The 16,924-nt window shown below is 46.1% G+C and overlaps 1 protein-coding gene across 1 annotated transcript; it reads right to left on the bottom strand.

Moving 5' to 3' along the window:
• Positions 1-841: 841 nt before the first annotated feature.
• On the bottom strand, positions 842-13,396 carry LOC135989868 (acyl-CoA (8-3)-desaturase-like). Its single transcript, XM_065636947.1, has 12 exons — positions 13,140-13,396; positions 9,805-9,915; positions 9,313-9,510; positions 8,172-8,273; positions 7,872-8,000; positions 6,349-6,409; positions 6,160-6,236; positions 5,012-5,109; positions 4,565-4,661; positions 3,894-3,973; positions 3,363-3,488; positions 842-2,575 (listed from the first exon to the last, which is right to left on the bottom strand). The coding sequence occupies exons 1-12, from the start codon at positions 13,332-13,334 to the stop codon at positions 2,524-2,526; spliced, it is 1,326 nt and encodes a 441-aa protein (XP_065493019.1). The 5' UTR covers positions 13,335-13,396; the 3' UTR covers positions 842-2,523.
• Positions 13,397-16,924: the final 3,528 nt, after the last annotated feature.

Consider the following 16,924-nt stretch of genomic DNA (forward strand, 5'->3'; position numbering starts at 1 on the left):
GTACCAAGCACTTCAATGTTGCTGAAAACTTACAGCTCACTTGACCAAAACGGTGTTTTTTCTACTTACCTCATTCACCATAATCCACCCAGAAAGTACCTTCAAAGCTTCCTGAACTGAAGTTCAGCTGTTTTCCTCCAAAACACGCTGGAAATATCTGCACTTCTATAAGATTTTCAGGACTCAAGCACTAGTATCCGTCAACCCGAGAAGCTCAGGCTCAGTTCCCTCTTTTGTCAGAGATGACTAAAAACTTGTCCTGACAAAAGAAGAACGGCACCTTTCTTGCCCGTTGAAACCATTCTACTTGCATTAAAAAAAAGAAAACACAAACCCAAAACCTTAAATTAAAGGTTCACTGGGCCACAGAGCATGGGAGTGAACTTTATTCTCTAACCCAGCAATTAGAGTCAAAATGCGAGATGGAAGCGTTCTTGCTACCGAGACAGTCTGTGTGGTTTTATGCAACAGACAAAATTCAGAGTTGTGAAGCTTAAGAATTTTTGAAGACTTCCTTGCCTTCGGTGTCTTCTCTTGCCCACCTTAGGCAGCTCCTCGCTTGTCCAGCTTTCTCCTGATGGAGCTGAGATGCTCAATGACTCTCCTGACCAGCATAACAAGACTTCTGGCCCTTTGTGGAAAACTATCAACCCTCCGAGGTCAGAGGGAACTTTTGTCAATGCCACCAAATTTCATCTGAGACCCGACTACCTGTGGAATTTAAGTCCTTATGGAACGGCTCTTGATTTCATCAAACATATATTACTTTACATTTTAGAGAGTGCAGACTCATGCGCAGACATTTTACTCTGACGACAGCAATAATTGGTGAAATAAGGAATTTTATTATTAGACTTTCCTCCATCAACAACTCTAATAATAAGAGGGAAAGAAATGCAGGAAAAAAACAAGGTAAAAGAGTAACTAAGGCCCATTTCCTTTATGGTCGTTATCAACAGGTATCGATGATTTAATGATTATCTTATTATTCCCACTACAATTTTACTCTGTGCTTAACACCACACTTGGCCTGGGAAGATGCGTTTCTTCCATTGCCTCACAAGCCATCCTCCTTTTGGATATTAATCAGAAAAAGCACCATATATTCCCCAAAATCAACTCACCCCTTCTGGAGACTAAACCACCCGTCACCGAGGTAACAGGGTGATGGAACCATCTTCATTAGTGCTACACCAGGTGCCATATCTTGGTTTGGCATCTGTAACGTTGGTGTAGTGAATGAAAGGACCCCAGGAAAATGCAGTAAGGCTAATTCACACCCCAAAAAAAAAAAAAAAAAAATCACACAGTACGTGACCTTTTGGGGTGTGTTTTGAAGGCACATCAAAACAGAAAGACCAGCAACGTGTTGGTTGACATGTGCCTACGGGGTTATGCAGCCCGCTGCCTGCTGCTCAAGAGTTAAATGCATTTAAACAGCACCCGAACACTTTTATACCTTCATTAAATTTGACTGCAGCTCGGATGGGAATACCTCCTGCTCCATGGGTCACAAGTCATGAGTTCTCTCTGCTTAACAAATCACTCAAAAAAAAAAAAAAAAAAAAAAAGAGTGAAGCTTCAGGTGACCCTTTTGCTGCCTTAATAACCCTTGTAGGCATCCCAAGCATGGACGTGCCATATTTTTGCCTCTTCTGTCTTTCAGGAACAGGTTCAATAACACCCAGATGTATGGCACTGTGGAAACCACATACAGAGACTTCATGGGAGGTTACAAATGGGCAAATAACCCAGAGGTCTCCACCACAGAGGAGATGTGGAGGGCAGCATTCGCACAGAACACGGCTGAGCTCTCACATCTACGTGCCTGGGGAAGAACCTCCTCTTTCCTGTTGCTCTACCTCGATTAGGGCTCTAATTAGATCTTTTTCCCCATGATTATTTCCTACAGAACTGCTGCCAGCACCTTCTCCACCTCACCCACATATATACAAATTGGTTTGGGCTCTCACACGCTCCTCGCTGCCCCTCAGTTTGGGCACTTCTATTACCATGGTTAATTAGACATAGGTATTCAAACATACTGTACCTACACAACCCCTTATTGCTTCCACATTTCAATAACTGCCATGTGCTTCGATTTCATGCTGTCTCAGCTTTCTTACTACATTCATCGTGAGGGTCACCTCAGAAAAGCCCATGTTAGATAAGAGATTTCCCACCTATATACTCAACAAATGAAGTATCAGCAGACAGAAAGGAATCTGCCCCCAGTTCCAAAGCTGCCTCCAGCCTGGTGGAATGTAATCTCCTCCATTCACCTTTTCCCCATAACTCAGCACCAGAGAAGAGGAATAAAAGAAGCACAAGAAGAATTAAGAACATGTCGTTTTAAAAAAAAAAAAAAAAAAAATCGTATTAATCACATTCATCACTGGAATTAAGCTGCGCCACCTCCCCATCTCTGGCTTAGCCAGCTCTCTCCTCTGTGCTATATCTTCATGGTCTTCACCACGGGAGGCAACGAGGGTGGGGAATTCCTCTGTAAGGATCCGCTGCTGCTTATTTATGTAGGTAGGCATCAAGCCAGAGCTCCCCTGAATCTTTCAAAGAGCTGCCAAGAGAAGAACCACATTTCCTTAGAAACCAGGTAATAAAATACAGCGTCCAGGGAACAGAGCCTTGTGGGAAGAATTCCCGTCTACAGACTAAGCGAAGGAGATAATAAAATCATGGAATGGTTTGGGTTGGAATGGACCTTTAAAGCTCAGCTAGTCCCAACCCCCCTGCAATAAGCAGGGACATTTTCAACCAGAATGGGTTGCTCAGAGATGCTCAGAGGCAAGGCAATAAAGGTTGCAGCTCCTTGGAAAGATGGAGAAGAACCAAACCAGCGGGGCTACCTCAAAGACTGGAAGGGTCAAACAAATAATAAGAATGGAAACAAAAGGAGCGAGCACGGTAGAAGCAAACCATGTGACTTTTCAATGGAATAAGAAATATCTGGGGGGCAAGGAGGGGAAGAAAGGAAGGAAACAGAAAGAATAAATGACGGTTGAAGCTTATCTTTATGAAAACACCTCTTGCCCTGGAGCATAATTGGAGACAGATGCCAGACCTGGCATCCTTCTGACCTCTGACTCTTCCAGGCTGCAAACAAGGAGCTCTCCATTGGGTCCTTCCTACTGACACCTTCTGTGTTCTTAATTCACCTGCTGCGACTGAAACCAGCCCCATGGCTGAACAGTTTTCCACTCCCTTTCATAGTCACCTGCGCTATCTACAGCTCTTCACAGAAGTCCTGTGACCCGAGCTGGCTGCCTCTCCCCCACGTTCCTCGCTTGTTCACCCCATAATGTTGGAAACCTCCCACGCAGGGAAGGCCAGGGGTGGATACGTACTGCACGATGTCCGCGAAGGCGGTGAGCAACGGCTTGCACTGGTACTCGATGCCGTGTTTGGCACACAGGGACTTCACCAGCGGGGCCACCTTCCAGTAGTTGTGTCGAGGCATCGTAGGAAAAAGGCTGCGGGAAAAGCACATGGCGATTCAACGGCATTTGTCGTCACCCCAGGGAACTCCTGGCCCTCTTCTGGGTCTAAGCCTGGGAATGCCCAACCTCCCCTTGCGCCCGTGGCCATCCGTGCTCCATTGTGGTCCCTCTCGTGTCACTTTAGTCACCACTGTAACAACCAGGAGGCTGGTAGTTCTCACTCTGTGCCATGCTACTCGGATCTGAAGTGGTGCTGGTGCTCACGGGTGCTCCACAAAGTTCCCGTTCCATCCCCGTCCAAAGAACAGAAAATTTACCCGCATTATCTTTCGTTCTTGTATTAGCTGACAGAGAGACAGAGACCACGGTAGGCGCTTCAGACCTGGCGTAACTAGCACTTGAAATTCCCCCGCATCCCCAGCCCATGCTCCAACTCACTGGTGCTCGATTTGGAAGTTCAGATGTCCACTAAACCAGTCATTGAAGAAAGACTGATGAACGTTACAGGTTGCCTGGAGCTGCGAGGAGAAAACAAAGTGACATTTAAGTGTTGTTTTAGCAATGTCCCTTCTCTTACATGTGCCAAACACAACAGTAAGCAGGTACAAGTTCCTCATCAACACGTGTCTTCTGGCTGAATACAGCAACTCCAGGAGCTATCTCCAGTCAACATGAGATGGCCACGTTGTGATATATGATTGTCAGTGACAGAATTCAGGAGAACAGACTTAATTCCCCACTGAGATAAGCCATAACAACCATGACTTTCACCTCTTTCATTTAAAAACCTGTGTAACGGCTTCAGAACTAAAAGAAGGCAGAGCACATGAGAGAGAACCGAATCCTCCACGCCTGAAAATCTCTCCTCTACCTGAAGAGCACTGTAGTATCTCTAATTATTTTCTTTGAGGCATCTGTGCTCCGCGTTTGAAGCCTCCATCCCACTTCTGCACCTTCTTTCTTTGCACTAATCACTCCACACAGCGAGGACAAGGTCTTTGTGTTTTCTTCTCTCAGTTCCCATCACTTCTGCGATCAGCTCTCATGGCTGTTACATACACAAACCTAAAACTTTTCACCTCCAAAGTCACACAGAAAGATGGTCTCACCTGGGTAGAGAACCAGTCCACGTTCTTATCATAATCAATGTGCATCGGGATGTGATTCATTTGTGTAACCCAAACAAACCAGTTACTCTCTATAAACCTGTGCATACAAAGACACAAAAAACCCCATTATCTCACACCTATGCTGTAAAAAAATCTCTACAAAACACTCGTACATATGCAAGCCAGTCGTTATTTGATAAAACAAACGCCAGGAACCCCAAACATCTGCTCAGCAGATCATACCTATAGACAATTTTTATCTTCTACAAAGATACTTTCTACCTTCTAAAGACATACAGCTGACAACCTCTGTCTTGCAGAAACACATAAGGAGACAGAGGGACAGGGAGCAGATGAGAAAGATAACCGGAGGCTGAAGAAAAGCTGACACAAAGGATCAAGAGGAAATGGGTAGAGAAAATGGAGGAATTATAAGTTGAACGATACCTGACTAACAGGTGAAGCCCCAGGATACCCTTCACCCCCAGCAAGGGCAAATAGGTGAGAAAAAATCGGATGTAGAAAGTCAGCATCCAGGCCAGGTCCTGTAGTGTAGGGAACAGATAAAACTTCATTAAGAGGAAGAATTATTGGCTTCTGAATCTGCCACCCACTCTACATGGCGCTTCTTTTAAAACTTCCCGTAATATCTTCTACCAACAGATTTTTCCTCCCTGACCGCATGACGAAGCGATCTGACACATGGTCAAAGACATTCCTGTGCTCGGGAATTATCCTGGTTTTATGAGCCCAGCACAGAACAAACGCTAGAGATAACATATTCTAAAGCATCACATTTTCCTCTGGCTACAAAAATAAAGCAAGCAGTGAGAAAGGCAAAAACCCAGCCAGTGAAAAGAATGAAGAGCTCTGGTTTACCTCCGTCTCATCCTTTTTTTGTCTCTCTTCACATTTCTTGGAATCTCGTATTTGCCTCATGTTTATTTTCTCCTGACTGCCCCACCACCTGGGCAAGAATAAACCAGCCAAGACGCCTTGTCTCCAACCTCACATCTCAGAGCAGGGCTACCTTTTTCTGCATTTGTTTTCTAAAGTCACTAGAGGACCTTGAGGAATGACATGGTCTAAGTTTTCCCCTAACAAACCACTTTCCTAACTCTGAAAGTCCACTACACATCCCTTATTCCACTTCACGCTGAACTGTGAGCATTCAGCTTCAGCTCCCTGAAACCTTCCTGATTTTTAATACATCATTTTGCAAAATGGAGGTGTACTTCATACTCCTCCAAACCCTCTTGAATTCTGCTACTTTTTCGCCTTTTTCTGTGCCCAAAAGATTCTATTGTGCTGCTTTTAGAAAACAAAAAACTATGGCCAGAATGAGCGCTTCTCCTTTAAACTAGACTCTCATGGCACCTGAAGGACAAGTTCTGTATGAACATCAAGTCTGCAGAAGAAGGAACGTTTCCAGACACTCACACACCCCGGACCGAGCCAGAACATGAGATATTATTTCCCAGATCATATACTGCCAACGAGACACACAGCTCGGCGTTCCTTCCAGTAATTTCTTGCACTGAAAAGTATCCATTAAAGAAGGAGAAGCCACCGTTGGCAAAATGCAGCCGACTTACCACCCACTGTTTCCGCTGTACCACAAAGTAGAATATGTACCACTGGAAGTAAAGAGGCACCAGAGCTGGAGGACCAACTAGAGTGGAGAAACAGAGACATTAACCGCGTCCTTTTACCCCAGGGAGGTGAACTGGGAAAGGGTTGAGTCAATGCTGTCCATACAACCCTGAAAGGGTTGGGTTACTCACTGATGAAGAAGTACTTGTGCTGGTGGTTATAAGGCATGAATTTCTTCTTTTGCACACCAAGCTGTTAAAACAAGCAAATTACTCAGGCTGTGGAGACAGCTGGAGACATCCGTGCATACACTCCTACTTATGCTTGCAAAGAAATGCATGCTTAGATACCTTCTAACCTTTCAAAGAGATGTCCTACCAAACCACGCCAGCTTCCACCACGCCATTGGCTTCATCATCCCCTGGAATTTCAGCCTCTGATTGCTACGATAAGTTTTCAGCCCTGCTTCAGGTGCACAAGAGGCTGGATAGTCAGTCCCTTCCACCACAAAAAGCAACATGCACTGGAGGCTCTTTCCCTACAGAGGGCACAGTTGCCCAACACTTCAACCCAAAAACCACATAAGGCACTGAGAACCGTTTGCTGCCAATATAGCTTCAGAAAAAAGAAAAACCTACAACGCTATAAATAAAGATAACAGTGTGTTGAACTCCCACCTACTCACAATTGATCCCCAAAGCAGAGAAATGAGCATCTAGACACTAAACTGTGTCCACAGGAACCAGGGTGAACAGATTAACCTCCCACTGAGGCCACTAATTTTTCAATGTTTGCTGTATAAATATAACAGATCACGTCACTGGCTTCCTTGAGGAACTCCATTATATTCCAGTACACGTCCAAACCATTTCCAAATAGTAGCCCTTCCTTAATTTCAATGCAAATCACAGCATGTAAGCCAGGTGACGCTATGAATTTATGTAACTATTTTTTTAAAGGACCGGAAAATGCTAAAGCCATTCAATTAATTTCAGTGGTGTATCAGAAATAGAGCTGGACTCCCGTCTGACACCCCCTGTGAGACTGAGACCCCTGAAATAGCTCTTTTGATCAGGAATTGTAAATTTTCCAGATAGTCCTTGCTTGTCACCCACTGCTTCATTTCCCAAAACGCTACAATTAGTCAAAGCTGATCTTGGTAAACAGAATTTGCAACCTTATCTTTATGCAAGTATCTCTTCAGAGACACAGGAACTTGGAACTGTGGCAAATATTTCATCCTTATTTTAAAACACAGCAAAAATAACTTCTGTTGAAATTTTCAGAAAAACCTCAGAAGTATTGAAGCATAATTAAGGAATATTAGGGACTAGTGGAAAGTAAAGTAACACTATATAAAATAGCAAGTCAAACCATTTTCTGGATGTACTTCTCATTTTACAGAAGCAGTTTTGGTGTTTTTCTTTAAACCTTCAGAATAAATTTGGATCATTTCAACCCACAGCAAGATTGCATTAAGGAAAAACAAACAAAGAAACAAAACAGTGTGACATGAAGTATATGGAAGCTAGCGATGCACCAGGATCTTTTTTCTTCTTGTTTTTCAAAGATCATTAATGCCAAGCTGCACTTTCTCCAAATTCCTGAATTACCGAGCGATCTCATTGACCAAACCAACAAGCCTCCAAGCTCTCTGCGGCTTTCCCAGTTGAAATCCTAATTCTGCAACCTCCCAACCTTCGCCAGGTCTCACCTCTACTGAGAGGGTTTTTCCCAAAGCAAAAAATAAGGGGTGCATGTTAACGTCGGGGTCCTTTCGGAAGCAGTTGGGTTTAGCGTGGTGTTGGAAGTGGAGGTGATTCCACCAGCTGGCTGGTGCTCCCTGGAGGAAGGGATGAGAAGAGAATGTCGTAAAGAAGCTGGATCTCCTGCCCTTAGTCCTCCCACCCCAGTAGTTCCTTGAACTTGCTTTCTTCTTGTTACCGAGGTTGGTTTTGACTGCAGAGCATCCTGGGCAAGGAGCTCGCAGTCCCTCTCAACACCCAATGCCCACCTTCAGATGGCCAATGACGAACTTGTGCACCCAGTGGTTCCACCTGGACTTGCTAAAGACTGAAAGGTGTCCAAAATCGTGCTGGAGCCAGCCAGCCTGGGCCTGGAATTTAAAAATAAATTTAAAAAAAAAAAAAAAAAAAAAAAAAAAAAAAAAATCAGTGCTGCTGGGGGGAAAAAAAAAAAAAAAAAAAAGGTCAGGAGTCTCTGCATCTGAAAAGGGCTTTCACTTCTCCCACTCCCATGCTCCTCACAACATAACTCTGGACAAAGAGAACATTTCCACTAATTTGCGCTAATTTCCACTAAGACCCGGTCCAAACACTTCACTTTTACTATGTACCACTGCAGTCCAGACTTTGCCTAATGACTTTTAGTCCCAGATAGTTGTTTTCACGGGGAAGAAAAAAAATAAAATATCACTGGGTGGAGGAAAAAAAAAAAAAAAAAAGGTCATATTCTTTCACAAAACTGCACTGAAATCGGCAACAAAGTCTCCTTTAAGGAGCAGCTTGCTGCTGCCTCCTCCAAGTACTTGTAATTCCAAGGGGATCGGGGGGAGGGAGGAATAGCCGGGGCTTTGAGAGCGGCTCTGCCGTCTGACTCCTGCGGGTTCCCATGGGAACTTTGGTGGCTTGGCCACAGCTCTGGAGTTCTGGCACCAGGGACCTCTGACACTGCGTGGCTCTCATTGTGGGAGGAAGGCTGGGAATAAGGAGGGCTTTGACGGGCTATGGGAAGGGAAAAGCAGGGCAAAGCCTGCTCTAGCAAAGGAGAGCGTCGCGGCACTGTCGTTGTGCCCTTTTGGGAGAAGAAGGGTTTGGGGAAGTCCACGAAGATCAGATTTCTGCTGTGCTTATGGCGATGAGCATCTAAGTATCAAAGGGCTGGCTCTTGGTGTTTCTAGGGCTTCTTTTTCGTAGAATAGTTTGGGTTGGAAGAGACACCCAAAGCTCCCCCAGTGCCCCCCCTGCCATGAGCAGGGACATCTGCACCAGCTCAGGTTGCTCAGAGCCCCGTCCAGCCTGGCCTGGGATGTCTCCAGGGATGGTTCATCCACCGCCTCTCTGGCCAACCTGGGCCAGGCTCCCACCACCCTCAGGGCCAACAATTCCTTCCTCTTGTCTCGCCTGCTTTTTCACCTGGACAGTGCCGAGGAGCAGCGCTGAGCAGAGGAAAGGCACCGTGGATGCTCCGAAATACCAGATGACGAGCCAAGCGGCAACATCCAACAGCAAGATGTGGCAGAGATACAGGATGAAAAAGGCGCGGTTGGGGTTGAGGAGCCCCATCTTCTCCACGGCCGCACGGAGTTCGCGGAAATCTTCCACCAGCTTTTTCTGTGGGGAGACCCAAGAGTACCTGCTGGTGTGAAAATGCCTCAGGAACCCAAGGAGGAGCTTGGTTTCCCCTCTCGAGGAGCTCCTGTGGCAATGGGGAAAAGCTGAGGGTCACCTGGAGACAAATCTTCACTAAGACTATAAATAATGACGTGAAGTGAAGGGGAAGCTTCAGATCAACATAGTGATCCAGGAGATCCTGTCATTGTATGTACGGGGAATTCTGGCCGCCAGTAAGAGAAGCTAAATGGATTGCACGTTTTCATCCCAAATAACAAGTTTTTAAGTACTTACATTCTTGCTGGGCTCAAAGCTGGGTTGATCTGGTGCCAGTTCCCCAATTAAGAGCGGGCCCATGTACTTTCTTACTAGCGTCTTGTCAAGATGAAATGCTACGAAAGGATCCTGAAATACAGATACAGGATGAAGACAAATGATAGTGGCAAGAAAATAAATACATTTCATGACATCCTGGACTCAGCAGAAAGCAACTCCACTAATGGAGCTGAACCAGGTTTTACTGCCACAAATCCTACTGTTTTCTTCACACCATTTGAAGCTGAATTCTCTGTATAATTTCTTATCTGGATGCTGATAAGTGCAGGTTCCCAAGAAACACATGCTCACTTCCCTCTTCCAAGTCTGAAAATTACATCTCCTGTTGAACCACAGGATAGGTATTCCCAGCCACGCACTCCTCTGTTTTTATCTTTAGTTTCCATCTTATTTTCCCTCGGGCCCCATATCCTGAAATGGGAGTCTGACTAGGGAGAAGGGCAGGATATTAGCACAAAAACAGAATCACCTGGCCGAACTGGGAAAAATAACAGGACGAGCAGGACACAGACAGGTGATGGCAGCTCCCAGTGACTCTCTTAAAATCCCCACGTTTTTCCAAACACGTGCCCTCAGCAATCTCCAGTGCCCACCCTGCCACATCTTCCTAGGGTAGTTTTATTTTCTTGCTACCTGCCTCCTGTTCCCCATCTGGTTTTCCTCCATGTTTCTGCAGAATCCCCGGAAAATATCCTTTTTTTTTGTTTGTTTTCCTCCTGACAATTCCAAAGATCCCTGTTAAAGAAATCAGCTACTTTTATCATTTAAGCCTCACAGCAATCTCCATAGCGACCAGGCAGCCAGCTGAAAAAATCATTAGTGGTTGTTATCACTGTCAACTCTACCACTATATTTAAATTACGAATCCCCTGAGCACACATGGCAGTTTGACACTTGCTTCCTACCAAAGATCTCCCATTTACCTCCCCTTTACATATTTCTCTCCTGGCATCCAAACCAGCACGTATTTTATCATCTCCCTCGGCCTAAGGATGCTTTTTTCTTTTTTGAGACAATATTTGCCCACTGCACATCAGTTTGTAAGCTTCCCGCACCACGCACTGTTCAGCGCTATAGTTACTAATTTATCATTGCATGCTTTAAAATAAACTGTCCTTTTAAAAGATCTCTAGTGAAGAAAGGGGCTAAAAAAACAGCTGATGTTGCCAGCTCTGGGTCAGGTCTGTTGTATCTTAGTTGTAGCACCCTCTCTGCTAAGGTTTATGGGAATGAGGGGAAGAGGAGAAGGGAATGTACATTTGCATTTTCTCATTGAAAAAGGAAGGAAAAAAAAAATGGGGAGGAGTATATAGGCAGATCAGAGGAGGGTGGTACCACAGGTTTAGACCAGTCTTTTCCATGGAGGCTGTAAAACCTGGCAGAGCGATGCTAAGGGGAGCTTAAGGGACCACTGATTGCACCTTCTAGAAATCAGAACGCTCTAGTGGCATTTAGCAAACTAAAAGCGTTTTATTTTCTTTCTTTCTTTCTCTATTTCCTTTTTTTTCCCTGTTTTTGAGAAGCCTGATTTTTTTTTTTTTTTTTCATTTCCAGGACGAAACTATGGGAAAAATTGGAATTTAATTGGCTCAGGTTCCCGAGCGGTCAGCAGTTCAGCTGCAGCCAGCAGCGACAGAGACGATAACGCCTAAAAAATGCAGTTGGCTGCAATGTGACCATCTAACTGTGCTCAGCCCTACGTGCTGGTCACTGCAACCGCCTTGTTTCTGACCACACAACAGCAACAGGGCTTTGAAAATGCATCTGTGCATGGAATGTGTGCAAATTTGTATATTATCTTCAGCTTTACATTATATGCGTATGACGAAGTGAAGGAAAGCGCTAGATCTTGAGTTTCATCCTTTCTGGGCAGGGACAAAACTGAACTGAAACATCACCCATCAAAAACATTCTCGAGGTAACTTCACCATCCCACATCTGTCCTTGGGTCTAAATATTTGCATTTAGAAAAAAATGCGTTTTCTTTAGTGAAAGACATAAGCAGACAAAGGAAGGAAATACAGCGACAAAATTACCCCACACCCTGCTGTCAATTCAAACAATGTTTACTCCGCATTGCAATAGTAATTGGCTTTCAGACATGAATGATTTTTTTTTTTTTTTTTTTTTTTTACAATGACTGAAACACGATTTTCAGCAATATTTTGCATCTCTTGGAAACATGGTGCTGAGTTTTTACAGATAGAGGAAGCCGAGCGCACCCATATACTTGCAAAAAAAAAAAAATAATAAGTCTATGTGTGCACACAGTGTCACTACAAATACCTCATGTGTTTCTGTTCAGTTCTGGCCTGTGGCTCACCACGTATAAAAACAAGAGAATTCTTATTTACTACACGCATGCAAAAATTATTGTTGGTTGGGTTTTGTTGTTGTTGCTGCCGTTTTGGTTTTTTTCCCAGATTTATGCCTGTTTGTGGACGCGCTATTTGCGGCACATTTTTGTTACTCCTGCAAAAATGTTTCCTTGTAAAAAATCTATTAGATTCTGTAGATATCTTTGCACATACAAGCTCACACTGTGTGGAACACAGCCCAGCGTCTCTTCATTGAGCAGCCCCTTACTCGCCCCCTGCTCGTGTTTTGGTCCCCAGTGACACCCCCACTCCACGCGTGTCACCCCTCGCGCTGCTTAGGAATAGCAGACAACGACGAAACTTGTGCCCCTGCCCCGACCGTTCCTCCTCCATCCATCTCCCTCCGAGATGCCCCGAAACAACCGGGGATGGACCCACCGGGGACGGAGCCCCCGGAGACGGACACTCCAGGGACGGACCCTGCGGGGGATGGAGCCCCCGGAGACGGACCCACCGGAGACGGACACACCGGGCGATGGAGCCCCCGGAGACGGACACACCGGGGGATGGAGCCCCCGGAGACGGACCCACCGGAGACGGACACACCGGGGACGGACCCACCGGGGGATGGAGCCCCCGGAGACGGACCCACCAGGGGATGGAGCCCCCGGAGACGGACCCGCTGGAGACGGACCCACCGGGGGATGGAGCCCCCGGAGACGGACCCACCGGGGGATGGAGCCACCGGGGGATGGAGCCCCCGGAGACGGACCCTCCGGGGGATGGAGCCCCCGGAGACGGACACTCCAGGGACGGACCCTGCGGGGGATGGAGCCCCCGGAGACGGACCCACCGGGGACGGACCCTCCGGGGGATGGAGCCCCCGGAGACGGACCCGCCTAGGGATGGAGCCCCCGGAGACGGACACTGCAGGCACGGACCCTCGGGGGACGGACCCCCCCCCCCGCCGCTCACCGTGGCGTCCTGCCCGGCGTAGTGGCTGATGACCCGGGACCCTCCCGGGTGCCTCCGGCAGAAATGGCTGATGTCGTACACCTTCCTCTCGATCACCAGCCACCGCTCCTGCGTGCCCGGCCCCCGGCCGTTCCGCTGCCCGATCTCCTCCCAGGTGAAGCGCCGCAGCCCCCGGCCCGGTTCGGAGTCCTCCATGCTTGGGCTGGGCTCGGTTCGGCTCGGCTCAGCCGGGCTCGGCTCGGCCCTCCTCGCTCCTTCCCAACCCCTTGAAAACCGGCCCGCAGGCTCGCCTCCCATTGGCTCCCCGCTCCCTCAAGCCCCGCCTCCCCCTCCATTCCCCCACTCTCATTGGACGCCGCTCGCGTTGCGCCCGCCCCCTGGAGGGACGCGCTATGGAGCGGGGCCCCGGGCAGCCCTGCGGGGCTCGGGGCTGCAGGAGCGGGGTTTGGTGATGGAAATCGCGGAAAAGGAGGAAAGTTCGGCCTCCAGCTTGGCATCTTCAGCTGTTCAGGATGTAATACGTGATGGGCTGTGATATACTTAAAGATAAAAGGTGGGTTTTTTTCCCCCCCAATTCTTTTCACATATATGATTGATATTTCAACCAAAACAATAGCAAAATACCAAAGCTTACGATAATGCCAAGAGCTTAAAATTCACTTTCAGGTTTCTAATATTACGGCTTTATATACTTGAGGTGTCCACACACTGTAAGTTTAGCATTTAGAACACATTCTGAAGGTTTTTCCCATAAAAACATAGCAAATGCTACTTCTGATCCACTAAACAAATGGCCCCTGAAACGTCACATTAGAAATCAGAATCCATAAAACGACGACTGAAATGACGCCAACAGGCTGGTACCACACATCCTCCTAACAGACAAAAGTGCGAGGAAGGAGGAAAACACAACAACAAACCCAAACAAACCTCCACCCACAAAACACAGAAGCAGTAGCACGGACACTCGGAGTTATTCCACTGCTGTGCAAACCGTTTTAGTGCTAACAAAGACGTTAATTTTAGAAGGAGGTATATAAGCTTAGTTTTAAAAAGTTAAAAATTTTGTAGTTGCCCGGTATAATATCAGAAAACAAACAAAAAAAAAAGATGTAGTTTAACATAAAATAGGTAACTCATTAATTTGGTTTTAGAGGAATCAACTTTGAAAGGACAAATGTCAGACTCACAAATGTCCTATGCAGGGACAGGAGTTGGACTTGATGACCCTTGTGAGTCCCTCCCAACTGAGGATATACTATAATTTTAGGATTCTATACTGTTGGTGCAGCAGTAGGCACAGGATAAAATTATTTCGAACATATTTGAGGGCAACCGACAGCCCTCATCATCTTGGCTTGCTCATAAGGTAGCTGGTTACAAGATGTATTCCTAAAGGCGTCAGTGCCAGACTTACTTAAACGCCTTTGCTTCCTACCAGGGGAAATGGGATAAATGCAGCTTTACATAGATTTGCTGATTGTATCAAACTGTGGGTTTGATACGCCGGAGGGCAAGAGAGATGGGCAGGCTGACAAGAACATCAAGTAGTTCAGCTTAAGCAAGCGCCAAGTCCGGCGCTGAGGAGGTAAAAAACGCGGGAATGGGATGAAAATATCGAGTGCCTGGTCCTAGATGACTGGTTATGTGGAAAGGACAGAGGCTTGGTGGTCAATGTTATATGCCCGGTGAAAACACAGCCTGGAAAATGGGATTGTGAACCAGATATAAGAATTGGAAGAAGCAGAAGAGCCCAAGGAACAAAAAGCGGTGCAATTCGCACCCAAACTGCTTATTTTTAGACCAGTTTACAACCTGTTTCTCCTCGCTTCTGGGCTGAGGATGCCTCGTCTTCCCTGCCCTTGGTTGTTTTATCCCCTTTCCAAGCAATTTCTCCCATTTTTCCGTCTCTCCCTTTCAGCTCCCACAGCATCTTTTGCTCCTGTGGCCACATGCAGCTGCTGCCTGATGTGCAGCCGCTGCCTGATGTGCAGCCACAGGGAGGGAAGGTGGCACCGCAGGTAAATCACATTGTTGAGGGTGGTCTGCGGATTATCCTTACACTAGACCACAGAACAATGATACAAGAGCCAACGATGCTAAAATGGACAGATCCATCTGTGTGGGACTTCATACATATACATTAAATGTACTTCAAAATGCCTGTCTCCACATTCAGCCCCCTTCTTGCTTTCTCTAGTAGCAAGAGTCTTCTCTCTGAACTCTCATTACCGATTCCAAATTTCTTCGTTTTCATTCACACCTTCCAGTCTGACCCAGTTACAGCAATTCCGGCTGAACGTAACCATAGAAACAAAGAACCACCAGGCCAGGCTGCATCCCTTCTCGTTCTGAACATCACCTGATGCTACATCACATATCGCTGCCTTGGAATTCTCTGAAACACTGCATTGAACGTCTTTTATTTCCCTTCCTTTAGCAGTGCCACAGCTAATACATCAAATAAGGCATCTCTGCTTAGACACATGGGCACTGTCGCCCATGAAAGAAAAGGTTTTCTCCTAATCTCAGCAAAAAATCCACAAATTGCTTTGTATGTTGACTACCATCTCACAAACATAACCATGAAAGACATTAATAAATAATGTTTTGCGTATTTTTAAACTTAACCATAATTGTAACAATGCAGTAATTATTTCCATTTCTATTTTTTTTCTGATTATCTGTCACACAAAAGAATAATTGTCATGAATTTAGTTGATATTTTTAGTTCGACTTTTCATTATTGATACAAGAGGCACTGTTCAGTTTTCCTTTTCCTACACACCACATTAAAAAACACATTTGGAAACTTGTTTTAGGTGGTGGTAACAAAAGCCAAAGAGCATCACTGAGCTTGACAAACCGCAGCCTTGTTCCCCTCATGTGCCTCCACTGATTTCGCCAGGACCAGAAGCTATAAGGAATGTTAACATGTTATTTACATACTTCCCCAAACAAAATATAGAACAGTCCTTGGAATTACCTTCAAAGCTGCTTCTGATGGAAAACCTGTGCTCTGTTCCTTTTCCCCTCAGTAGGTGATTTGACCCGGGGTAAGACATCACGGAGGCTCCTTGAATCACCCAACTCCGAGCAGTGAAGAACTTTCGTGTCCTGCTACGAGCCGCCAGTTGCCAACAGCGGTTGGTTCTCCTGCACTTGCCATCCTCAGGATCTCAATGGGTCTCACAGAGAATGAGATCTTTGTAATAAAGACCGCAAGAGAAAACAGCTGTTGTTATACACTCACCACCACCCCGCATCCAGCTGCGACCGCTGGCGTTAACAGGGAGTCGATCCTTGCTGGAAGACAATGATCATAATTAGCTATTATAAAACCAGACCTGGCCGCTCTGCTCTTCCAACAGCATTTTTTTCTTTTCAGTATTTGGCTCCTTGTTTTACCTCCAGTACTCCCATGTCCATTTCTCTTTATCGTCATGATCTGGCTGTGACCCAGCTTCCTAGATTATCGAAAATCAGAGGAGAGGCAAGAGGTGCTCTTTGATTCAGTCCTCTGATGCAGCTGCAATTCATTCTTAGCATCTGAGATGACTGGGGATCACCAAAAGTCAGAGAAAACATATTAGAGCTCCTTATGTCACTACCATGATTGGGCTGTAACGTACTTTAAAATACATAAAGTCACCTGGGTGATGAGGGATCGCTAAGTACCCAAGCACCTGGTGACCAAACCAGTAACAGAAATAGAGGAGATGAGATGAAAGGGGGGCAGCCTTTATTTTATCATCTTGAAGCAGGAGAAAATGAGTTAGAATAAT

The sequence above is a fragment of the Caloenas nicobarica genome, chromosome 5 (assembly GCF_036013445.1).
Source record: "Caloenas nicobarica isolate bCalNic1 chromosome 5, bCalNic1.hap1, whole genome shotgun sequence".
In the NCBI taxonomy this organism is placed as follows: Eukaryota; Metazoa; Chordata; class Aves; order Columbiformes; family Columbidae; genus Caloenas; species Caloenas nicobarica.

What these genes read in the sequence shown, in the direction of transcription:
- LOC135989868 (XM_065636947.1), bottom strand. Translation starts at nt 13,334, where the DNA reads ATGGAGGACTCCGAACCGGGCCGGGGGCTGCGGCGCTTCACCTGGGAG. An exon ending in GCTTTGAGCCCAGCAAGAAT is followed by an intron (nt 9,511 to 9,804) that starts GTAAGTACTTAA and finishes GTCTCCCCACAG; the next exon opens with AAAAAGCTGGTGGAAGATTT. An exon ending in TCGTCATTGGCCATCTGAAG is followed by an intron (nt 8,001 to 8,171) that starts GTGGGCATTGGG and finishes CCCTTCCTCCAG; the next exon opens with GGAGCACCAGCCAGCTGGTG.